The sequence below is a fragment of the Rana temporaria genome, chromosome 1 (genome assembly GCF_905171775.1).
Source record: "Rana temporaria chromosome 1, aRanTem1.1, whole genome shotgun sequence".
Classification (NCBI taxonomy): domain Eukaryota; kingdom Metazoa; phylum Chordata; class Amphibia; order Anura; family Ranidae; genus Rana; species Rana temporaria.
In genome coordinates, this window is record NC_053489.1 from 35,396,469 (window position 1) to 35,423,291 (window position 26,823).

A 26,823-nucleotide genomic window follows, 5' to 3' on the forward strand; every position below is an offset into this window, starting at 1 on the left:
CTACGTTTTTATCATTTTGTACCCACAAATAGAGCTTTCGTTTGGTGGTATTTGATCACCTCTGGGATTTTTATCTTCTGCCAAAAAAATAAAAAATGTCCGAAAATTTAGAAATAAAAAGGTTTTTTTTTGTTTCTGTTATAAAACATTGTAAATAAGTAAGTTTTCTCCTTCACTGATGGTACTGCACTGATGGGCACTGATGGGCACCGATGAGGTGGCACTGATGATGGGCACTAATATGCAGCACTGATAGGCAGCACAGATGGGCACGGATAGGGGGCACGGATGGGCAGCATGGATGGGCACGGATAGGCGGCATAGATGGGCACGGATAGGTGACACGGATGGGCACAGATATGCGGCATGGATGGGCACGGATAGGCGGCATGGATGGGCACGGATAGGCAGCATGGATGGGCACTGATAGGCGGCATAGATGGGCACTTTAATGTGTTGAACTAATGTATGTGTTGTACTAAAGGATGCCAATCAGTGATGCCCATTGTGGGCACTGATTGGCATCCATTGTGGGCACTGATTGGCATCCTTTTTTTGTGTTTGTCATCCCTGGTGGTCTAGGTGGACATCCCTGGTGGCATCTGTGGTGGGCATTCCTGGTGGTCTAGTGGCATCCCTGGTGGTCCAGTGGGGGGGGGGGCTGCGCTGATAATCGATCAGCACAAACCCCCCCTGTCAGAGGAGCAGCCGAGGAAAAGCCGATTACCGCCTTTTCCTGTTTACATCGTGATCAGCCGTGATTGGACACGGCTGATCACGTAATAAAGAGTCTCCGTCGGAGACTCTTTACCTAGATCGGTGTTGCGGGGTGTCAGACTGACACCCCGCAACAACCATCACCGCGATGCGCGCTCCCGCGGGCGTGCGCAGTGGCTCAATATCCTGGGGACGTCAAGTAGGTAGAAGAATACGTATCGGCCTAAACTGAGGAAATTTTTTTTTTTATATATCTTTTTTGGGGATATTTATTATAGCAAAAAGTAAAAAATATTGAATTTTTTCAAAATTGTCGCTCTATTTTTGTTTATAGCGCAGAAAATAAGAACCGCAGAGGTGATCAAATACCACCAAAAGAAAGCTCTATTTGTGGGAAAAAAAGGATGTCAGTTTTGTTTGGGAGCCACGTCGCACGACTGCGCAATTGTAAGTTAAAGCGACGCAGTGCCGAATCGCAAAAAGGTCCTTAACCTGCATAATGGTCTGGGTCTTAAGTGGTTAAATGCACCCAATGTGTTGTTTTTATAGATGGAGGCTGGTGGGTTGAGTCAGCCCTTAGATTCTTATATATGTTGTATAGACCCACCCTGCAGATGTATAGACCTGGAAACTCAATACAGGGATGGTGTGAACCCCTCATAAAGGACACAGGAGGTGTATAGACCAAGGGAATCAGCAGAGGGATGGAGGGGACCCCTCATAATGGGCACAGAAGGTGTACAGACCCAGGAATTCAGCACAAGTATGGTGGGAACCCCTCCTAAAGGGCACAGCCGGACTGAAGACCCAAAAACTGCCAAGTGCAGAGATGATGGGAGTTTCACATAATGGGCACAGCAGGTGTACAGACCAAGGAACTCAGCACAGGTAGGGCTTTTTTTCTCAGAGAATAGAAGCAGGAACTCCCTCCTTCTGTCACCTCTTGTTTCCACCCCCTACACACCTCCAAGCACCATTCATTGGTTTCACCCCCTACACACCTCTGAGCACCATTTCTTGGTTCCACCCCCTACCCATCTCCGAGCACCATTCTTTGGTTCCAGCCCTCCCTACCTCTGAGCACCATTCCTTTTCTCCACCCCCTACCCATCTCCGAGCACCTTTCCCTAGTTCCACCCCCTACCCACCTCCAAGCACCATTCATTGGTTTCACCCCCTACCCACCTCCAAGCACCATTCATTGGTTTCACCCCCTACCCACCTCCGAGCACCATTCATTGGTTTCACCCCCTACCCACCTCTGAGCACCATTCCTTGGTTCCACTCCTTACCCACCTCCGAGCACTATTCCTTGGTTCCACCCCCTACCCACCTCCGAGCACCATTACATACATTCAGAGCTGGAGGTGGCAGAACTGCATTCCCCCCGCGTTCCTGCTGAAAAAAAGCCCTGAGCACAGGGATGGTGTAAACCCCACATAATGGACACAGCAGGTGTACAGACCAAGGAACTCTGCACAGGGATGATGAAAACCCCCTGATAATGGGCACTGGAGGTGTACAGACCCTGGAACTCAGCACATGTTAGTGGGAACCCCTCATAATGGGCACAGCATGTGCGCAGATCCAGGAATTTTTTAATTTAATTCGCTGGGCGATCGGGAGCCAGTATAGGGATTGGAGGAGAGCGTTGGCAGACACTGAGCGGTTGGTAAGGTGGATAAGTCTGGCAAATATTCGTTTTGGATGGACTGACCCTTTAACCACTTTTCCACGGGAGGACGTCATATGACGTCCTCCACTTTGTGCGGTGATATCGGAATGATGGGTGCAGCTACAGGCATCATTCAGATATCGCCGTCTTCAGCCGCCGATTCTGTGCACGATAAGAATGATCAAAACGGTGGTTCCACCACTTGATCGTTCTTATAGGCCATCCGGTGCTTCTCCGGGCTCTCCCGTGCCATCGGGGGCCCGGGGAGCGAACTGGTCGGCGCTGCCTGGAAAGCATAGAGATGACTGGTGACTTATTGACACCACATCTCTCCATAAAGAGGACCTGTCACACTGATTCCTATTACAAGGGATGTTTACCCAAAAACGTAATTTTTAACATTAGATTGAGGCTCATTTTGTGAAGGGGAATCCGGTGTTTTTTTTTAAATCAAAGCCGTACTTACCGTTTTAGAGATAGATCTTCTCCGCCGCTTCCGGGTATGGTCTTCGGGACTGGGCATTCCTATTTGATTGACAGGCTTCCGACGGTCGCATACATTGCGTCACGATTTTCCAAAAGTAGCCGAACGTCAGTGCGCAGGCGCCGTATAGAGCCGCACCGACGTTCGGCTTCTTTCGGCTACCCGTGACGCGATGGATGCAACCGTCGGAAGCCTGTCAATCAAATAGGAACACCCAGTCCCGAAGACCATACCCGGAAGCGGCGGAGAAGATCGCTCTCTAAAACGGTAAGTACGGCTTCGATTTAAAAAAAAACACAGATTCCCCTTCACAAAATGAGCATCAAACTAATGTTAAAAATAGTTTTTCGGGTGAACTCCCGCTTTAAGTAAAATAAAAAAGAAAATTGAAAAATTTATTTTTTCAAAATGCCCCTGTCCCCGTTATCTCGTGCACAGAAGCGAACACGCATGCAAATGTAAGTCCCGCCCACATATGTAAACGCCGTTCAAACCCCACATGTGAGGTATTGTCGCGTGCGTTAGAGCGTGTGCAACCCCCTCTGTAACTCTAAACTGGTAACCTGTAAAAACTTTCAAAGCGTTGCCTATGGAGATTTTTAAGTACCGAAGTTTGGCGCCATTCCATGAGTGTGTGCAATTTTAAAGCGTGACATGTTAGGTATCTATTTACTCGGCGTAACATCGTCTTTCACATTAAAAAAAAAATTAGGCTAACTTTACTGTTTTGTTCATTTTTAATTTTTTTCCCCAAAAAAGGCGTTTGAAAAATTATTGCGCAAATACCGTGCGAGAAAAAAAGTTGCAATGACTGCCATTTTATTCCCTAGGGTGTCTGCTAGCAAAAAAAATTGTGATTTTTACATGAAGGAGAGAAGTGCCAAAATAGGCCAGGTGGACAAGTGGTAGGGAGGCGGTAAAGGTGTTGAGTCCAACCAGCACAAACACAAGTTGTGATCTCTCAGACGCTTCCAGAACGGGGCAAGCAGCATCGAGTCAACAGGAAATAATTCACATAGCTAGGAGTTGAATATTCATATCCGACCTATTAATGTCAGCTCATTCCTAAGTGTCATGGGTCATTTCTGTCTGCTGGAAGATGTGTGACATGTGAGCTCGCTGAGCCCCGCACATAGCTCCGGAAGAAGGCGTTTATGAATGGAAGCTGAGACAAGCCACGTCCTTCACAGGGCAGCAGAAGTACTGTGTGCCCGTCCATCCTGGAATGCCAGCTCTGCACTTCCGGGGGGTACAGACCCAGGTATAGCACAGACTGAGATCATTTATACAGGTTGGGCTCACTGGGCCAGATTCAGGTACAAATGCGGCGGCGTAACGTATCGTCTATACGTTACACCGCCGCAAGTTTTCAGCGTAAGTGCTTGATTCACAAAGCACTTGCCTGTAAACTTACGGCGGTGTAACGCAAAGGCGTCCGGCGCAAGCCCGCCTAATTCAAATGGGGCGTGTACCATTTAAATTTAGGCGCGCTCCCGCGCCGGACGTACTGCGCATGCTCCTTTTGAAATTCCCGCCGCGCTTTGCGCGAAGTGACGTCATTTTTTTGAACGGCGACGTGCGTAACGTACTTTCGTATTCCCGGACGTCTTACGCAAAAAAAAAAAAAATTTGAAATTTGACGCGGGAACGACGGCCATACTTTAACATGGCTCGTCTAAAGTTAAGCCATGTAAAAGCAGGCTTAACTTTGCAACGGGGAAAAAACGACTAGCGACGACGTAACGAACGCGAAAACCTTCGTGGATCGCCGTAAAAGCTCATTTGCATACCCGACGCTGGAAAACTACGCGAACTCCACCCAGCGGCGGCCAAAGTATTGCAGCCTAGCATCCGAAGGCGTACGAAGCCGTAAGCCTGTCGGATCTTAGCCAAAAGCCGTCGTATCTTTGTTTGTGAATCACAAATTAAGATACGACGCGGCAAATTTGAAAATACGCCGGAGTATCAGCAGATACTCCGGCGTATCTCTTCTGTGAATCTGGCCCACTGACTTTACCACGTGTGTTGGATTTATCATGCATTCCAGCAAATGTTGCGGAGGGTCGAATGTGAGGCCAATGTGTAGAGAGATTATGGATAATATTGTCAAAAGTATCTCTTAATGGAGATGAAAAAAAATGTAAGTATTTTAAAAGCGCGTCCATAAAAAGTTAATGAGTGTAAACATGTATTGATTCATAGAGAAATCTTGGCAGCCCATGATATTTACTGTATAGGGTAGTTATATCTCTACGCGTTTCGGTGCCTTATAACCACTCATCAGGAGCAGAAGCTTAGTAATCATCTATAAATTAGAGAGACAATCATATTTCTTCATAGGGAATAAGTAGAAAATTCCTCAATTTGCCTAGTTCACGTAAAAAAAAAAAGATTTCCTCTTAAAGGGGTCTTTCAGCCTTTTTTTAAGTTTATTAAAAGTCAACAGCTACAAAAAGTGTAGCTGCTGGCTTTTAATAAACAGACACTTACCTGCTCCGCGGTTCCAGCGACGCACCGGCCGGGGCTCCGCTCCTCGCCCCCCCCCCCCTCGCCGGCCGGCGTCTTCATTCCTAGTGTGGGCACCCAGCAGTGACAGCATTGGGCTTCACGGCCGGGCAACCACTGCGCATGCGCGAACGGCACTGCGCACCTGCGAGCGGCGCCATCCGATTGGACAGGCGCTCGCCTAAAGGGAGGGGCTGCAATAAGGCGATTAAGCTTTTCGCCTTACCAGCCCCTCAGCGGAAGGAGGAAGTGAGACAGGAAGTCCCACTCCTCCTGAATCCCCCACCCCCCCCCCAAAAAAAATTACATGCCAAATGTGGCATGTAAGGGGGCAAGGAGTAGATTAAGCGGAAGTTCCATTTTTAGGTGGAACTCCGCTTTAACAACTTAAGCCCCGGACCATTACGCAGCTTAAAGACCGGACCACTTTTTGCGTTTCGGCACTGCGTCGCTTTAACTGACAATTGCGCGGTCGTGCGACGTGGCTCCCAAACAAAATTGGCGTCCTTTTTTTCCCCACAAATAGAGCTTTCTTCTGGTGGTATTTGATCACCTCTGCGTTTTAATTTTTTGCGCTATAAACAAAAATAAAGCGACAATTTTGAAAATAATGCAATATTTTTTACTTTTTGCTATAATAAATATCCCCAAAAATATATAAAAAAAAACATTTTTTTCCCCTCAGTTTAGGACGATACGTATTCTTCTACATATTTTTGTTAATGAAAATTGCGATACGCGTGTATTGATTGGTTTGCGCAAATGTTTTAGGGCCAGATTCAGAGAAGAGATACGACGGCGTATCTCCTGATACGCCGTCGTATCTCCTGATACGCCGTCGTATCTCTGAGATACGATTGTCGTATCTATGCGCCTGATTCATAGAATCAGTTACGCATAGATAGCCCTAAGATCCGACAGGTGTAACTTGTGTTACACCGTCGGATCTTAGGCTGCAATTCTCGCCGGCCGCTAGGTGGCGAGGCCATTGCTGTCGGCGTAGAATATGCAAATGACTAGTTACGGCGATTCACGAACGTCCGCGATGCCCGTCGATCTAAATTTACGTCGTTTCCGTAGCGATACGCGTCGTAAAGTTAAGGCTGCCTCCTAGGTGGTCTACCAATGTTAAGTATGGCCGTCGTTCCCGCGTCGAAATTTTAAATTTCACGTCGTTTGCGTAAGTCGTCCGTGAATGGCGCTGGACGCCATTTACGTTAATGTCAAACCAATGACGTCCTTTAGCGCAATGCACGTCGGGTAATTTGACGGACGGAGCATGCGCAGTACGCTCGGCACGGGAACGCGCCTAATTTAAATGGTGCCCGCCCCATTTGAATTAGGCGGGCTTGCGCCGAGCGGATTTACATTACACCGCCGCAAGTTTACAGGTAAGTGCTTTGTGAATCAGGCACTTACGCTGTAAACCTGCGGCGGTGTAACGTAAATGGGATACATTACGCCGCTGCTGCGCAACGTAATTCTTTCTGAATCTGGCCCCTAGCGTCTACAAAATAGTTTTATGGCATTTTTTATTAATTATTTTTATTAGTAATTGTGGCGATCTGCGATTTTACGGCGCACACATCGGACACTTTTGATGCTATTTTGGGACCATTGTCATTTATAGAGCGATCAGTGCTATAAAAATGCACTGATTACTGTGTAAATGACACTGGCAGCCGGGAAGGAGTTAAACACTAGGGGGCGAGGAAGGGGTTAAGTGTGTCCTAGGGAGTGATTCTAACTGTGTGAGGCGCTGGGCTACAAGTGACACGACAGTGATCACTGCTCCCGATGACAAGGAGCAGTAGATCTGTGCAGAACGGGGAAATGCCTTGTTTACATAGGCAGCTCCCTGTTCTACCTCTCTGTGACACGATCGTGGGACACCGGTGGACATCGAGCTCGCAGGGCCCGCGGGCATGGTCACGGAGACTGCGCGGCTTCTTAAAGGGGAAGTACAGGTACGTCCATTAGCCCACCGCTGCCATTCTGCTGACGTATATCGGCGTGCATCGGTCGGCAAGTGGTTAAATACTCCAAAATATTACATATAGCTGGTGGTAGTTTTAGGTGCTGAGAATCCTAGTAGCTGTTGACGTTTGGGCTTTCTGCTAAAACTGTTTAAAATCCTTACAGTGTCACTAAACCCACATCATAAAAATCTATCAATAAATGGTGTATTACATGCTGTTCATACTCACTCAGTCACTATGAGATTCGTTTTTCTGTTTTCTGCAAAAAAACTGGTTGATCCTGCTTGCTCTCTATCTCCCCCTTCTGTTCATGTCCCAAATTCAGCTAGGGGTTTTGCAGCTGTGGTGGCAACTCTGCACATGCTCAGTTTTCAGTGAGTTTCTATGCTGAGCATTTCCTACCTATCACATCTGACTAGAAGCTCCTCCTGCTTATGTTTCCCTGCAGACAGGCTGGGAGAGAGCTGGGTCATGTGACATCTGTACATCGATTAGGAAAAAGGTAATTAGATGGGTTTTTTCTTCAATTCAAATAATTACAGTGCCATCATCCACATACAGAAACAGAAGGTGTGTGTTTCGTACCACTTTAAAGCTAAACTCTAAGCAGATATGGAAGACACAAATGAATGCAGCTCTGTAATCAATGATTTGGCTACACTTCTTCTCATTCTGCACTCCTGTGACCTGTTTTCAGCAGACAGCGGGCTGAAGTCCCCTGCCAGCTGACGTTACAGTGCCGGTCCAGGCTGGGGAAAGATCACAACCATATGGTCAGGATCCACCTAAGCATACCTCCCAACATTTTTGAGATGGGAAAGAGCGACACCTATTGGGAAAAGTATGTAGGCATAGGACACACCCCTTACCACACCCCCTTAACCACTAGAGTACCGGGCCATCGTCAAATGACGGCTCCACGGTTACTCTGAAAATTCAACAGGACGTCATTTGACATCCTGTATTCTTGCGGCCACTGGGGGGCGCGCGAGCGCGCCGGCGGCAGCGCGCGCGCGCCCGGCGCGTCCCCCGAGATGCCGATGCGCGTGCCTGGCGGTCGCGATGTCCGCCAGGCACTCGGGATCGGCGGCTACAGGGACAAGACGTGGAGCTCTGTGTGTAAACACAGAGCTCCACGTCCTGTCAGGGGAGAGAGGAGACGGATCTGTGTCCCTTGTACATAGGGACACAGCATCGGTCACCTCCCCCAGTCACCCCCCTTTCCCCACAGTTAGAACACAATTTAGGTATACATATTAACCCCTCCCTCACCCCCTAGTGTTAACCCCTTGAATGCCAGTCACATTTATACAGTAATTAGTGCATATTTATCGCATTAATCGCTGTATAAATGTGAATGGCGCCAAAAACGTGTCAAAAGTGTCCGATGTGTTCGCCGCAATGTCACGGTGACAGTAAAAAAAATCGCAAATCGCCGCCAATACTAGTAAAAAAATTAATAAAATAAAAATGCCATAAATCTATCAGCTATTTTGTAAACGCTATAACTTTTGCGCAAACCAATCAATATATGATCATTGCGATTTTTTTTACCAAAAATATGTAGAAGAATACATATCGGCCTAAACTGAGGAAAAAAAACGTTTTTTTTAAAAAAAAATGTGATATTTATTAAATAAAAAAGTAAAAAATAGTGTTTTTTTTTTAAATTGTCACTCTTCTTTTGTTTATAGCGCAAAAAATAAAAACCGCAGAGGTGATCAAATACCACCAAAAGAAAGCTCTATTTGTGGGAACAAAATAATAAAAAAATTGTTTGGGTACAGTGTAGCACGACCGCGCAATTGTCATTCAAAGTGCGACAGTGCTGAAAGCTGAAAATTGGCTTGGGCAGGAAGGGGCGTAAGTGCCCAGTATGGAAGTGGTTAAAGGAGAATTGTACAAAAAAACAAGATTGGTTAAACACACAAGTGCTTTTTTTTATACCACTACTATTCCTTTATATTGGCTTTTGGAATTTACAAATGCAGCAATTTAGAAATTGGATGAAAAGTTTAGCTCTGGGAAACACGTTTTGAAAGATAAAAAGTGCATTTTATATACAACTATAAAGATCAGACCAAAATGAGGGACAAATGAGGGACAGAGGGACATTGCTCCAAATCAGGGACAGCCCCTCGAAATCAGGGACAGTTGGGAGCTATGCACCTAGGAACCTCGACTGGCACTTCTCATCAGGCCACTGAGAGCCTGAGCCAACCCCTCCTGCCTAGGGTTGCCACCTTTTTCTTCAAGCCAAACCCGCACATATTTGGTTCCCCCAAAGAGAGTAGTAATGCGGTGTGCATAGCGTGCCACAGGGAACAGTGGTTGTGGCCAAATTGCTCTTGCTGACATCTTGGTTACTTGGGGAGCCACAGCCCGGTCTGTAATGTGTCAGGGTTTCAGTCTTCCTGAAATATGAATCAAAACCTGGACTATCTCATACAGGTGGCAACCCTACTCCTGCCCCCTCCGCAGCCCAGGGCTCCAGTGAGTGCGGAGGGGAGCAGAGCGGTGACTGACAGTTAACAGCTTTGCGCTCAGAGTGGCTGGGCGAACTGAGCGATTAGCAATGTTTGATCACTCAGTTCTCAGCCTTAGAGATGGCAAGGGACAGATGCAGCAACAGATCGATGCTGCATCTACCTAAGGTAAGTAAGAATAAAAAATAAAAAAAACTATGACTAAAGGACTTTGACAAAAGACTATGACTAAAACAAAAGCGGGTTGGGGGAGAGCGGTGAGCGGTAACTGAGCGATCAGCTGTGTTTGATCACTCAGTTCTCAACCTTTAGAAATGGCAGGGGACAGATGCAGCATTGGATCAAGGCTGCATCCAGCTAGGTTAGTATGATTTTTTTTTTAAAAAGAAACCCAAGCCCATACTTCTCTTTTAAAGGATAGGTTCACTTTAAAAAAAGTCCTTTTTTTGCAGGTAAAAAAAATTTGCATGTATTATTATTTTTTATTTTTTTTGGAGCCTGTAAACCATTGCATCGGTGATCAGCAGATGGCTGGTGGCATGCAAGTCTCCTGCAGATCTTTCTGTGTATCTGTGTGACCGTACATCCCATACGGGCACACAGATACACTAACAGGAAGTATGAATGAATTACCTAGACTACAAAGTACTATGACTTAAGACTATGACTAAAACTAAATAGAAATTTGACATTAGAATTAACACTGCACTACCACAAAACAAAAAGTAGGGGGCATCTATTAAGCTGTTGAAAGAAAAAAAAAAAAGTATTTTCTTATTTTTTTCTTAATATTTAATGTTGGTAATATATTCAGCTAATATGTGCAATGGCATTACAGCCAATGGAATTTTTTTTTTTTTTTTTTTTTTTTTTTTTTATATTTTAAAATTGCACTTCTGTTTGTCAAAAAGCAATATTTTTTTTTTTGTTTATAAAACTTGGTTTTATTTTTAAAGACGTTATATATGTCAATGGCAAAATCTGTGTCTGTAGTTCAATCCAAAATAAATAAATAAAAAAAACATTTTGCATTTAGTTCTACTTTAACTACTAGCCGACCGCGCACCGTCATTATACGGCGGCAGGTTGGCTCTCCTGGGCGAGAGCCCGTAGCTATACGGCGGCTCTTTGACTCGCCCCCGACTCCCGTGCGTGTGCCCGGCGGGCTCGATCGCCGCCGGGCACGCGCGATCGCTCGTTACAGAGCGGGGACCGGGAGCTGTGTGTGTAAACACACATCTCCCGGTCCTGTCATCGGGGGAAATGCTGATCTTCTGTTCATACAACATATGAACAGAGGATCAGTGATTTCCGATAGTGAGGCCACCCCCCCCCACAGTAAGATAACACACAGGGACATACTTAACCCCTTCCCCGCCCCCTAGTGTTAACCCCTTCACTGCCAGTGGCATTTTTATAGTAATCCAATGCATTTTTATAGCACTGATCGCTATAAAAATGCCAATGGTCCCAAAAATGTGTCAAAAGTGTCCGAAGTGTCCGCCATAATGTCGCAATACTGAAAAAAAATCGCTGATCGCCGCCATTACTAGTAAAAAAATATATTAATAAAAATGCCATAAAAATACCCCCTATTTTGTAAACGCTATAACTTTTGCGCAAACCAATCAATAAACGCTTATTGCGATTTTTTTTTACGAAAAATATGTAGAAGAATACGTATCGGCCTAAACTGAGGAAAACATTTTTTTTTTATATATTTTTGGGGGATATTTATTACAGCAAAAAGTAAAAAATATTCATTTTTTTCAAAATTGTCGCTCTATTTTTGTTTATAGCGCAAAAAATAAAAACCGCAGAGGTGATCAAATACCACCAAAAGAAAGCTCTATTTGTGGGGAAAAAAAGGACGCCAATTTTGTTTGGGAGCCACGTCGCACGACCGCGCAATTGTCAGTTAAAGCGTCGCAGTCCCGAATTGCAAAAAGTGCTCTGGTCTTTGGGCAGCAATATGGTCCGGGGGTTAAGTGGTTAATACCAAAAATATTAACATGTTATAAGATTTTTACTCCTGGAGTATATAATGAGTTTGGCAATTCTAGAGAAATGCTTAAATAATGCATTACAATTTAAACCCATTAGATTTTGAAATGTACTAGAGATTTTAGTCGACTAAAATATGACTATAACTAAAACAATTCAGATGACTAAAATACGACTAAAACTAAAATGGCATTTTAGTCAAAAGACTATTAGGCCGCGTACACACGGTCGGTCCAAACTGATGAAAACGGCCTGAAGTCCAGTTTCATCGGTCCAAACCGACCGTGTGTTAGGGCCCATCGGTCTGTTGTCCTTCGGACAAAAATTAGAGAACTTGCTTTAAAATCGAACCGATGGACGGCTGACCGATAGGTCAAAACCGATGGTTAGTACACAAAAGCATCGGTTCAAAACCCGCGTATGCTCAGAATCAAGTCGACGCATGCTTGGAAGCATTGAACTTCGTTTTTTTCAGCACGTCGTGTGTTTTTTACGTCACCGCTTTCTGACCCGATCGGTTTTTAAAACTGATGGCGTGTACACACATCAGACCAGCGGTCTGCTTCAGCGGTGAACCGATGAAAACGGTCCGTCGGACCATTCTCATCGGATGGATCGACTGTGTGTACGCGGCCTTAGACATGTGCACTGCCAAAAAATGTGTTTGTTTTTGTTTCATTTTTTTTTCCATACATTTGTAAATTCGTAAATTAGAAAATTTGTAAATTTGAAGATTCGTCAATTTGAAAATTTCGTCAATTTGAAAATTTCGGAAATTAGAAATTTTCGGAAATTAGAATATTTGTAAATTCGTAAATTTGAAAATTTGTAAATTTGAAAATTTGTAAATTTGAAAATTCGTAAATTAGTAAATGCAGAAATTCGGAAATCTGAAAATCCAGAAATTTGATAATTCAGAAAGTCGAAAATGAAAAAATTTGTACATTTGAAAATTACAAAATTCGAAAATGAAAAAATTCAAAAATAAGAAAGAAAAACCTGAAAATTCGAAAGAATAACTAACTAATAATAACTAACTATTAAATTATAGGTATTGGAATTTCCTTTCAAATTTGGCTGTTAGTGAACGTAACGAATACAAATTTATCAGAAGTTACGAATTATCCGAAATAACGAATGCCGCATCTAAAAAAATGGAACGGAACAAATTAATAATAAATATTAATAATCATAATAGTAAAAAGTAATTAGTTACGTGCCATTCATTTAGATATGGAATGGAACAAATTAATAATAATAATAATAAAAAAAATTTGTTACATTCCATTTGTTTAGATACGCATTAGTTATTTCGGATAATTCGTAACTTTGGATAAATTTGTATTCATTACGTTCACAAACAGCCAAATTTGAAAAGAAATTCCAATACCTATAATTTAATAGTTTTTGTTTTTGACAGAAAAGTTTATTCATTTTGAATACGACAAAAAACAACAAAAAACAGTGGTACATTCTCGACAATTCAAAGTGCAATTAAAAGCAAAAGCAACTTGGTAGTACAGTACAGGGTAAAAATTCCATGCCTGGGGCCCAACCAGTTTGAAGCCTAAAATCGGCAAAACCACTGAATGGGGGTCCCAAAGGTTCAGTATAGATCTGGATCTACATTGAGTATAAAGTATTGGAGAGGAGTAGGGGGGGTGGCGGATGGGGAGCCGCCCTTCAAGTTTAACTATTCAACAGGTCCAGGGTCCTCAGCGCCCGACTCCAAACCCTACTCCAACCGCAACCGTCGCTCCTTAACCCATGCCGCCCATATCCTCTCAAACTTTTTGGGGCAGTTGCGTCCCGCAAAGGTTAATTTGTACAGAGGCAGGGCAGCGTCTACTGGGGGATCTCCAATGTTGCACTGAAGGGGTTAAGGGATCATTCCATTTCTGGAGGATCGCCTTCCTGGCATTAAAGGCCGTGTAGAATACAGTTTTTTGGATTGGGTAGTCTTGAGTGTATCTACGATACCCAGGAGTAGTGGGATTGGATCGCGTGGGACACGCAGCTTGCTAATTGAGTTTCTTAGCTAGATTCAGGTACGGCGGCGCATCTTTCAGGCGGCGTAGCGTATCGTATTTACGCTACGCCGCCGTAAGTCAGAGAGGCAAGTGCTGTATTCACAAAGCACTTGCCTCCTAAGTTACGGCGGCGTAGCGTAAATGGGGCCGGCGTAAGCGCGCCTAATTCAAATGAGGATGAGGGGGGCGTGTTTTATGTAAATGATTGGTGACCCGACGTGATTGACGTTTTTTACGAACGGCACATGCGCCGTCCGTGGACATATCCCAGTGTGCATTGCTCGAAAGTACGCCGCAAGGACGTATTGGTTTCAACGTGAACGTAAATTTACATATTCTACGCCAAACTCAACGGAAGCGCCACCTAGCGGCCAGCGTAAATATGCACCCTAAGATACGACGGCGTAGGAGACTTACGCCGCTCGTATCTTAGCCTAATTTAAGCGTATCTGTTTCCAGAATACGCTTAAATTTAGGACGGCGTATATTCAGAGTTACGACTGCATATCTACTGATACGCCGGAGTAAAGCTATCTGAATCTAGCTAAATGTCTTTAAGCAACCCCATCCCAGAAAGACTGGATTCGCCGACAGGACCAGGTTACATGTATAAATTTGCGCACCTCTGTGTTACATTTGGGGCAGACCGGGCTCCTGGGGGGGTAAATCTATAATTTAATAGTTTAGTAATAGTTAAGTTATTATTAGTTAGCTATTAGTTCAGATTTTAGAATTTTGGGGTCTTCTATTTTTCGGATATTCATTCTTATTTTCGGAGTTTGGTTCTTTTGGATTTTTATTTTTTCGGATTTTCTAATTCCGGATTTTCTGAATTTTCCGATTTTCGAATTTCCAAATTTCCGGATTTTCAGATCTTTGAATTTCCGAATATTCTGAAAAATGTGTTAATTAGGTTTTCATTAACTCCGATATTTCCAAATTAGCAAATTTGGCAAAATTCGTTAAAAAACTAAATTTGAAACTAAACGAATTGCACATGTCTAAAGGCGATTACTAAAACTAAATCCAAATTTAAAGCCAAAATGAACACTGCTTAGCATGCATTTTTTTTCGTTTAAAGGTAACTTTTATTGTGCAGAATATAAAACATACACATAGAAAACGGAGACAAAAACAAAAAGAGGCTTAGCGAGCATTTAAAAGATTTTTTTAATGGTTGAATACAGAGATGACTGAAGTGTGTCTTATATATCGGCCTCCAGTTTAGCTCTACATAAAAATAATATCATTTCATATGTATTTATTTTTTCTTCGTGTAACCGCTGTAATCCACCGAGTAACATTCGCTCTCGTTGTCTTTCAGGTACTTTGAGTTCTATGAAGGTCCTTTAGATTTCAATTGTACGAAGTGCCTGGAGCTGAGACAAGACATCATGAATGTGAAGGTTCTCTCTATGTGAGTTGGCCGTCGTGCTACATTTCCTGTTTACTCCTAATTTGGTTTGTTTAATCATTTTTAAACAGTAATTAAAATAATTCAAGCCAGTGGCGGCGGGTGCTCAAAATGTTGGGGGGGGGGTGGCTGGTGCAAACAAACGGAAAAATGCTAAAAAAATAAATAAATGCAGCTACTGTGCCCATCAAATGCAGTCACTGTGCCCATCAAATGCAGCTACTGTGCCCATCAAATGCAGCTACTGTGCCCATCAAATGCAGCTACTGTGCCCATCAAATGCAGCCACTGTGCCCATCAAACGCAGCCACTGTGCCCATCAAATGCAGCCACTGTGCCATCAAATGCAGCCACTGTGCCATCAAATGCAGCCACTGTGCCCATCAAATGCAGCCACTGTGCCCATCAAATGCAGCCACTGTGCCATCAAATGCAGCCACTGTGCCATCAAATGCAGCCACTGTGAGCATCAAATGCAGCCACTGTGCCCATCAAGTGCAGTCAGTGTGCCCATCAAATGCAGCCACGGTTCCCCCATCATATGCAGCCACTGTGCTCATCAAATGCAGCCACTGTGCCCATCAAATGCAGCCACTGTGTCCCATCATATGCAGTCAGTGTGCCCCATCATATGCAGCCACTGTTCCCCATCATATGCAGCCACTGTTCCCCATCATATGCAGCCACTGTTCCCCATCATCTGCAGCCACTGTTCCCCATCATCTGCAGCCACTGTTCCCCATCATCTGCAGCCACTGTTCCCCATCATCTGCAGCCAATGTGCCCATCAAGTGCAGCCACTGTGACCATCAAGTGCAGCCACTGTGACCATCAAGTGCAGCCACTGTGCCCATAAAATGCAGCCACTGTGCCCCATCATATGCAGTCAGTGTGCCCATCAAATGCAGCCACTGTTCCCCCATAAAATGCAGCCACTGTGCCCCATCATATGCAGTCAGTGTGCCCATCAAATGCAGCCACTGTTCCCCCATCATCTGCAGCCACTGTTCCCATCATCTGCAGCCACTGTGCCCCAGCATATGAAGCCATTGTGCCCTATCAAATGCAGCCACTGTGCCATTAAATGCAGCCACTGTGCCAGGGCCGCTGATAGGGGGGGGGACCACCAGTCCTCCTGTAGGGGCCCCCGTGCACAGAGGGGGGCCCAAACACCAGCAGCAGAAAACCGGTTTCTCTCCCTCCTGCCAACTTTCAGCAGCTGCTGCAGGGAGAGACACAGACACAACTGCCGGCTTCCCTGTCCCGCTAAAAAAAAAAAACCAGTAACCCTGTATTGTTTTAATCCCTTGTAAAAAAAAAAAAAAACTTTAAAGAAATAATTTGTAAATATTGTAAAATAAAATAATTTTATAACATTTAAACTTTTCTTTAAAAACTATAAAATGTTTTTGTTCAAAAATGTAAAAAAAACTATTTAAAAAGGGCTAATTCACACAGCTTCTCTGTTTTCTTTATGTCCACTAAGAATGATTTTAGAATTCAACTGTGGGTATGGAGTTTTTATTTTGTTTTTGTTTTTATGGTTGAACTGGATGGACTTGTGTCTTTTTTCAACCTGACTAAGGCCCCTTTCACACTGAGGAGTTTTTCAGGCGTTACAGCGCTAAAAATAGCGCTGCTATACCGCCTGAAAAACTCCTGCCCAGCCTTCTGAGGGCTTCCGAGGGCTTTCACTCTGCGGCGATGCGCTGGCGGGAGAGAAAAAAATCTCCTGCAAGCAGCATCTTTGGAGCGGTGAGAGGAGTGGTATGTATACCGTTCCTTCACCGCTCCTTCCCATTTAAAACAATGGGAAACCGAGGCGCATTGCGGGCGGTATTAACTCTTCATCCCGCGAATTCCGACGGTATAGCACCGCTATTTTTAGCAGCGCTATACCGCCACCGCGCCTCCCACCCCAGTGTGAAAGGGGCCTAACTATGTAACTTTATTTATTGTGAAAAAAGTGCAGCCACTGTGTGCCCCCATCAAGTGCAGCCACTGTGTGCCCCATCAAATGCAGCCACTGTGTGCCCCCATCAAGTGCAGCCACTGTGTGCCCCCATCAAGTGCAGCCACTGTGTGCCCCCATCAAGTGCAGCCACTGTGTGCCCCCATCAAGTGCAGCCACTGTGTGCCCCCATCAAGTGCAGCCACTATGTGCCCCCATCAAGTGCAGCCACTGTGTGCCCCCATCAAGTGCAGCCACTGTGTGCCTCCATCAAGTTCAGCCACTGTGTGCCCCATCAAGTGCAGCCACTGTGTGCCCCCATCAAGTGCAGCCACTGTGTGCCCCCATCAAGTGCAGCCACTGTGTGCCCCCATCAAGTGCAGCCACTGTGTGCCCCCATCAAGTGCAGCCACTGTGTGCCCCATCAAATGCAGCCACTGTGTGCCCCATCAAATGCAGCCACTGTGTGCCCCATCAAGTGCAGCCACTATGTGCCTCCATTAAGTTCAGCCACTGTGTGCCCCATCAAGTGCAGCCACTATGTGCCCCCATCAAGTGCAGCCACTATGTGCCCCATCAAGTGCAGCCACTATGTGCCCCATCAAGTGCAGCCACTATGTGCCCCCATCAAGTGCAGCCACTATGTGCCCCCATCAAGTGCAGCCACTATGTGCCCCCATCAAATGCAGCCACTATGTGCCCCATCAAGTGCAGCCACTATGTGCCCCCATCAAGTGCAGCCACTATGTGCCCCCATCAAATGCAGCCACTATGTGCCCCATCAAATGCAGCCACTATGTGCCCCATCAAGTTCAGCCACTGTGTGCCCCATCAAGTGCAGCCACTGTGTGCCCCCATCAAGTGCAGCCACTGTGTGCCCCATCAAGTGCAGCCACTATGTGCCCCATCAAGTGCAGCCACTGTGTGCCCCATCAAGTGCAGCCACTATGTGCCCCATCAAGTGCAGCCACTATGTGCCCCCATCAAGTGCAGCCACTGTGTGCCCCCATCAAGTGCAGCCACTTTGTGCCCCATCAAGTGCAGCCACTGTGTGCCCCCATCAAGTGCAGCCACTGTGTGCCCCCATCAAGTGCAGCCACTGTGTGCCCCCATCAAGTGCAGCCACTATGTGCCTCCATCAAGTTCAGCCACTGTGTGCCCCCATCAAGTGCAGCCACTGTGTGCCCCCATCAAGTGCAGCCACTTTGTGCCCCATCAAGTGCAGCCACTGTGTGCCCCCATCAAGTGCAGCCACTGTGTGCCCCCATCAAGTGCAGCCACTGTGTGCCCCCATCAAGTGCAGCCACTATGTGCCTCCATCAAGTTCAGCCACTGTGTGCCCCATCAAGTGCAGCCACTGTGTGCCCCCATCAAGTGCAGCCACTGTGTGCCCCATCAAGTGCAGCCACTATGTGCCCCCATCAAGTGCAGCCACTATGTGCCCCCATCAAGTGCAGCCACTGTGTGCCCCATCAAGTGCAGCCACTATGTGCCCCCATCAAGTGCAGCCACTGTGTGCCCCCATCAAGTGCAGCCACTTTGTGCCCCATCAAGTGCAGCCACTGTGTGCCCCCATCAAGTGCAGCCACTGTGTGCCCCCATCAAGTGCAGCCACTGTGTGCCCCCATCAAGTGCAGCCACTGTGTGCCTCCATCAAGTTCAGCCACTGTGTGCCCCATCAAGTGCAGCCACTGTGTGCCCCCATCAAGTGCAGCCACTGTGTGCCCCCATCAAGTGCAGCCACTGTGTGCCCCCATCAAGTGCAGCCACTGTGTGCCCCCATCAAGTGCAGCCACTGTGTGCCCCATCAAATGCAGCCACTGTGTGCCCCCATCAAGTGCAGCCACTGTGTGCCCCCATCAAGTGCAGCCACTGTGTGCCCCCATCAAGTGCAGCCACTGTGTGCCCCCATCAAGTGCAGCCACTGTGTGCCCCCATCAAGTGCAGCCACTGTGTGCCCCCATCAAGTGCAGCCACTGTGTGCCCCCATCAAGTGCAGCCACTGTGTGCCTCCATCAATTGCAGCCACTGTGTGCCTCCATCAAGTGCAGCCACTGTGTGCCCCCATCAAGTGCAGCCACTGTGTGCCCCCATCAAGTGCAGCCACTGTGTGCCCCCATCAAGTGCAGCCACTGTGTGCCCCCATCAAGTGCAGCCACTGTGCCCATCTAATGCAAAACAATTAAAGAAGAACTAAAATGTGGCTGGTCCTTGGCAACTGGCCAAATTTGAATCCATCTATAGCTAAGCTGGCCATAAATGGTCTCTTGTTTTCCATTCAGCCGGTGGGTTAAAAGAAAAAAATAACGCATTCCTCCATCCACATACAGGCGGGACATTGTATTCTGACAGCGGAGCCCGGTGCTGTCAGAATAAACTGTTCAGCGTCTGTAGCTACTGATTGATAAAAGGCTTCCAACTTTTCCGTTCAACAGACGTCAATCTTAAGATCAATTTCCGTCAAACAGAGATGGTCACTGAGCGAAATTACTCCCCTACTGAACCAGCCAAATTGCGATCTGTCTATGGCAGTGGTTCTCAACCGTGCTAGTGCCGTGACCCCTTGATAAAATTTCCCAAGTTGTGGGGACCCCTAACAGTAAAAAAATTTGTATCGTGGGTTGTCAGCACCCGGGGCAAGAACAAGTAATTTGCGCCCCTAACCCTTACATTTGTGAAGTATTAAAACCCCTTATGGTACATTTTAGTATGTACCACTCTTGGTTCTCCTTTCTTTCCCCTTTTATCTCTCTATCCTAATTTCTTCTTCTTCCTTTTTTTTTCCCCCCCATCCCTTAATCTAGCCGTCTTTCTTGCTCTTTCTCTTAATCTTTCTCTCCCTTTTTATTTGTTGTTCCCCCTCTTTTCCTTTCCTTTCCACGTAATCTCTATTTTTATTCCTTCCCTTACTCCTTGGGGGTGGGGAGTTGGGATGAGTGACAGTGGGGGTGGGAGAGTTGGGGTCCGTGACAGTGCTGGTGGGAGAGTTGGGGTCCGTGACAGTGCTGGTGGGAGAGTTGGGATGAGTGGCAGTGCTGGTGGGAGAGTTGGGATGAGTGGCAATGCTGGTGGGAGAGTTCTGATCAGCCAACATAGGTGCTCTTGATCAAGGTCATTTTCTGATCTGAGAACTGTAGTGGGGACTTTTAATGGGAACTCTAATCACAAGTAGTGTTACTCACTATGTCTCCCACTTCACATTCCTCACCAGTCAGCTGACCTAAAGTCTCTGCCCCCCCCCCCCCCCCAGCCATGTTGTGAACTGAATGGGCGGCTGCAAAGAGGCCGAGTGGGCGGCTGTGGGCTCCAGGGACAGCCCTGCTCGGTGGCTGCAAAAAAGGTGAGGGCTTCAGGAACAGCCCAGAATTTAGTGACCCCTGGCAAATCATCATTTGACCCCCGAGGGGGTCCCGACCCCCAGGTTGAGAACCACTGGTCTATGGCCAGCTTAAATAGACTATATATAGTATGACTTCCACCCATGGCGTCTAGGTGAGGGTAAAGTCATGAGACTTTCAGCAAGATCCCGGGAAAGCTTTAGCGTCACATTTCCAAACTTTTTTGAGTATTTTTTTAAGCAGAATTGCACTTTTCTGCAGCTTTTGTGAGGCGTATTTTCATATTTTTTTTGTATTTTCGGTAGGGTGACCACGTGTCCCGGATTGCCCGGGACAGTCCCGCATTTTGCAGGTCTGTCCCGGCACATTCATTCCAGGACAATACAGTGTCCCAGAATGAAACTGACACGGCATTAAAAAAAAATTTGTTTTTCAGCATGTCCAAAAAAACAACAACATTTTTCCAACTTCATCATCGTTGCCCACACACCATCGTTTAAAAAAATGATGAACAAAGCGCGGTGACGTACAACACGTACGGCGGCACTATAAAGGGGAAGTTCTATTCGCCTTGGGCTGCTTTAGCTGATTCCTTGTTAGTAAAAGACGATTCGCGCTTTTCTGTCTGTTACAGCGTGATGAATGTGCTTACTCCATTATGAACGGTAGTTTTACCAGAACGAGCGCTCCCGTCTCGTAACTTGCTTCTGAGCATGCGCGGGTTTAAAACGTCGTTTTAGCCCACACACGATCATTTTTTACAACCTGAAAAACGTAATTTTTTAAAACAACGTTAAAAAATGCAGCACGTTCGACCTTTTTTTTTTTTTTTTTTTTCAGAAGCCGAAAAATGATTTTTAGCCCACACAGGATCATTTTAAATGACGTTTTTAAAAACGTAGTTTTTTTTTCATGCCGAAAAATGTTCGTGTGTACGCGGCATTAGTCTGCATGCTCGTCAAAGCACAATTTGACAACACCAGCTGTATGAATCAGAGTATTATTGTCTTGGTAAATGGGCGCTGTCGGGAAACAATGTCTGCACCACGGGGTGCACACGGTCGGCCAAAATTTGTACATATTCACTGACTCTACCTTTCAAGGTCATCACGGGGCCTGCAGAATACTAGAATATGGCTGCAAAAACCATGATAGCCCCGTGCTTTACCGTTGGCACAAGACAGTCCTGATCAGCTGCGCCGTCCTCGCTGGTCCCTGTTGTGTTCTGGGAGCCCAGTGTTTCCCAGAACACAACGGGCGTGTGCGGGAAGTGACGAACTACCCGCAAAATACCCGCAGGAGGAGGACTCCCAGAAGTGGGTGCAAATACCTGTCTTCCCCCCTGAAAGGTGTAAAAGGTGACACCGGAGGGGGGGAGGGTTCCGATGAGCGTAAGTTACGCTTTAACGCTCTATGATCCACAGCCGCTACCCCCTATTTATGCGTCCAGCCCCTTTCAGGAGCATGAATTACAGCGTTGGGGGTATTTTTTTTTAAGCACCTAATTAGAGCCAGGCTCTAATAGGCTTAAAAATAGGGTGGGCTTTTGGCGCAGACATTGCGCTACGAGCCCACCCTGGTGTTACAACAGCGAATGAATATTTAGGGGTTTTAATGTTGTACGAGTGGAAGGAAGCACTAAATGTCCGTGGGTTGGGGGCGCAAATTACTTGGGTGCTGACAATCCACGCCTTGAAAATAATTTTACTGTTAGGAGAAATTTTATGAAGGGGTCACGGCACTAGAAAGGTTGAGAACCACTGCTTTAACCACTTGAGAGCCGCACTATAGGCGAATGACGTCTACAGCGCGGCTCTCAACTGCCAGATGGATGTCCCTGGACGTCTTCCTGTTTACATTCCCGCCGTGTCACGTGTTGCCGATGCGAGTGCCTGGCGCCGCGATGTCCGCCAGGTACTCGCGATCGGCAGTTATAGAGGCAGGACGTGGAGCTCTGTGTGTAAACACAGAGCTCCACGTCCTGTCAGGGAGAGAGGAGACCGATGCTGTGTCCCTTGTACATAGGGACACAGGGGGTCACCTCCCCCAGTCAGTCCCCTCCCCCCACAGTAAGAATCACTCCCAGGGAACACATTTAACCCCTTGATCGCCCCCTAGTGTTAACCCCTTCCCTCACAGTCACATTTATACAGTAATCAGTGCATATTTATAGCACTGTTCGCTGTATTAATGTGAATGGTCCCAAAATAGTGTCAAAAGTGTCTGATATGTCTGCCGCAATATCGCAGGCCTGACAAAAAGCGCAGATCGCCACCATTACTAGTAAAAAACAAAAAATTAAAAATAATAACAATGTCATATATCTATCCCCTATTTTGTAGGCGCTATAACTTTTGCGCAAACCAATCAATATACACTTATTGCGATATATTTTTTTTTTTTACCAATAATATGTAGAAGAATACATATCGGCCTAAACTGAGGGGAAAAAAAATGTTTATTTATATATTTTTTGGGGGATATTTATTATAGTAAAAAGTAAAAAATATTGAATTTTTTTCGAAATTGTCGCTCTATTTTTGTTTATAGCGCAAAAAATAAAAACCGCAGAGGTGATCAAATTCCACCAAAAGAAAGCTCTATTTGTGGGGAAAAAAGGACTTCAATTTTGTTTGGGAGTCACGTCGCACGACCGCCCAATTGTCAGTTAAGGCTCGATTCACACCTATGCATGTTGCTTTTGAGCGTTTTTGCAATGCTTTTTGCGGTGCTTGCTGCGTTTTTTGACGTGCGTTTTTACCCCGATTTAACCGCGATTTGCGTTTTTTTTTTTTTAGACAGTAATTTTTTTTTTTCCGTTAACAACCAGCTATGAACAGGTTGAAAAAAAAACGCAAAATGCAAATTGCGGCAACATCGTGGCAAAATCGCGGCAAAATGCGTTTTGGATGCAGGTCCATTGAATTCTATTGCATGCAAAACGCTGCTTTTTGCTGGAAAAAAGTCCCTGACCCTTTCCAAAAGCGCAGAGGCACAAAAAAGCATTGATGTGAACATGTTCCATAGGAAACCATGTTAAAAAATGTCCTTGCATTTCTGCAAAATGCACGAAAAAAAAGCATTAGGCTCGATTCACACTAATGCTTTTTTTGGTGCCAAAAAAAAAAAAACGCAAATCGTGGTAAAATCGCGCAAAAAACGCAGCAAGCACCGCAAAAAGCATTGCAAAAATGCTCAAAAGCAACATACATAGGGGTGAATCGAGCCTTAGTGTGAATGGAGCCTAAAACGACGCAGTGCCAGATCGCAAAAAAAGGGCCAGGTCCTTTACCTGCATAATGGTCCGAGGCTTAAATGGTTAAAGGGTAACTGCGCTTTCATGAGAAAAAAAAAAGCAAATAAAAAATAATAATATAGCGTATGCAATTGCGGCACAAGTCATATTGTAATGGAATGTTATTAAAAATGACCTTTCTTTTCAAAGTGGAGTTACGCTTTAACCACTTCCGGACCGCCGCATGTACATATACGTCGGCAGAATGGCACGGACAGGCACAATGGCGTACCTGTACATCCCTGCCTAGACGTGGGTCGGGGGTCCGATCAGGACCCCCCCCCCCCGGTACATGCGGCGGTTCCCGTGGCTGTCCGAGCGATCCGGGACGAGGGCACGGCTATTCGTTTCTAGCCGCCCCCTCGCGATCGCTCCCCGGAGCTGAAGAACGGGGAGAGCCGTATGTAAACACAGCTTCCCCGTTCTTCACTGTGGCGGCTGCATCGATCGAGTCATCCCTTTTATAGGGGAGACACAATCGATGACGTCAGTCCTACAGCCACACCCCCCTACAGTTGTAAACAAACACTAGGTGAACCCTAACTCCTACAGCGCCCCCTGTGGTTAACTCCCAAACTGCAACTGTCATTTTCACAATAAACAATGAAATTTAAAGCGGAGTTCCGGCCACAATTTCACTTTTGAAATATATAAATACCCCTGTAATACACAAGCTTAATGTATTCTAGTAAAGTTAGTCTGTAAACTAAGGTCCGTTTTGTTAGGTTGTTACAGCATTTAGACACTTTATAAAATAGAAATTGACTGGGGCCATCTTAAGTGTGGGCATCATGAAGCCAGACTGTATGACTTCCTGGATTTCAGCCTTGCAAATCTCCCACATGCTCAGTGCTGCACAGGCAATGTCAGATCAGGTTTCAGCACCTGTGCTGTCCAAGTCACATGATTCTTTGAGACTGGGGAATGCACAGACTCCTGGAAAGTTACACCCACTACATTCCCAGGAGTCTGTGCGGTGTAGGTTAGGAAGCATTAAGCACCAGGTGCAGGAAGTGGGAAGATTAACTATTCTGCCTAGCAACAACACTTTGAAGGCATCTAAAAAAAAAAAAAAAAATTTGTAAAGGACTAATGACATTTTTTTAAAACTACTGATGTAATGTTATATTTATGGGTGGAACTCCACTTTAAATGCATTTTTTGCTGTGAAAATGACAATGGTCCCAAAAATGTGTCAAAATTGGCCGAAGTGTCCGCCATAATGTCGCAGTCACGAAAAAAATCGCTGATCGCCGCCATTAGTAGTAAAAAAAATAAATAATAAAACTATCGCCTATTTTGTAAACGCTATAAATTTTGCGCAAACCAATCGATAAACGCTTATTGCGATTTTTTTTTACCAAAAATAGGTAGAAGAATACGTATCGGCCTAAACTGAGGAAAAAAAAAAAATTTATATATGTTTTTGGGGGATATTTATTATAGCAAAAAGTAAAAAATATTGCATTTTTTTCAAAATTGTCGCTCTATTTTTGTTTATAGCGCAAAAAATAAAAACCGCAGAGGTGATCAAATACCACCAAAAGAAAGCTCTATTTGTGGGGAAAAAAGGACGAAAATTTTGTTTGGGAGCCACGTCGCACGACCGCGCAATTGTCTGTTAAAGCGATGCAGTGCCGAATTGTAAAAACCCCTTGGGTCATTTAGCAGCATATTGGTCCGGTCCTTAAGTGGTTAAAATATAACAAAAAAAAAACAAATACATTTCAAGCTATGGCATGGAAGTAAACGACTGTCAATATTTCATATTTAATAAAAAGAAATTGAAGATTATATGAACAATTTGAAGTTGCTAGCACATAAAAAAACAAAAAAAAAAGTACAAACAGTTTACATTCCCAATAACATCTCCAGATTTCCTTCCAATGGCCCTGCTCACCCTGTATACAATTATCCATTATTCTTTCCTCCGAGAAGCGAAAGCCCCAGATCGTTGGAGGAAAACGTCACTCCATTATTCTTTATGTACGTCTTACCACATAGTATGGCTGGAGCATTTAGAAAAACAGCTGTGCCAAGATTATCGCAGTTTGGCTGCCACTTAAGGCACTTAATAGCGGTGCTGACTCATCTCTGTTCCTTTTGAAAGCTCAACAATGTATAATTAAATAAAAAATTGCCCTTATTTTTAACATCCTGCTTTTGAAATGAGACTGCTCTTAGAAGGATTATGCAGGGCCATATAAAAAAGAAAAGAAAAAGCCCTTCTTAACCACTTAAGGACCCCTTCACGCCGATATACGTCGGCAGAATGGCACGGCTGGGCACAATCACATACCTGTACATGGCCCTTTAAGCCCAGCCGTGGGGTCGCGCGCGCCGCCGGCACGCGACGCGATCCGAAGCTCCGTGATCGCCGCTGCAGTCCCGCGATCGGTCCCCGGAGCTGAAGAACGAGGAGAGCTGTGTGTAAACACAACTTCCCCGTTCTTCACTGTGGCGCCGTCATTGATCATGTGTTCCCTGTTATAGGGAAGCACGATCAATGACGTCACACGTCCAGCCCCGCCCCCCTACAGTTAGAAACACAAATGAGGTCACACTTAACCCCTTCAGCGCCCCCTAGTGGTTAACTCCCAAACTGCAATTGTCATTTTCACAGTAAACAATATAGCATTTTTTGCTGTGAAATTACAATTGTCCCAAAAATGTGTCAAAATTGTCCGAAGTGTCCGCCATAATGTCGCAGTCACCAAAAAAAATAAAAAATCGCTGATCGCCGCCATTAGTAGTAAAAAAAAAATTGTTAATAAAAACTATCCCCTATTTTGTAAACACTATGGCCTAGATTCACGTACATTGGCGCATATATCCGCCGGGCGTAGCGTATCTAAGATGCACTACGCCGCCGTAATTATTTTTTTTTCAAATCCTCAAAGAATTTGCGCTGTAAGATACGGCGGCGTAGTGTATCTTTGGTGGCG

The 26,823-nt window shown here is 45.4% G+C and overlaps 1 protein-coding gene across 2 annotated transcripts in view; it reads left to right on the forward strand.

The window, feature by feature from the left end:
• The window catches only part of ST8SIA5 (ST8 alpha-N-acetyl-neuraminide alpha-2,8-sialyltransferase 5), a 125,908-nt gene that overhangs the window by 76,462 nt on the left and 22,623 nt on the right, over nt 1–26,823 (forward strand). For both annotated transcript variants that reach the window (XM_040336318.1, XM_040336326.1), the window contains one exon: nt 15,205–15,297. In XM_040336318.1, coding sequence (XP_040192252.1) covers nt 15,205–15,297 — 93 coding nt within the window. The remainder of the gene's footprint in view (nt 1–15,204; nt 15,298–26,823) is intronic.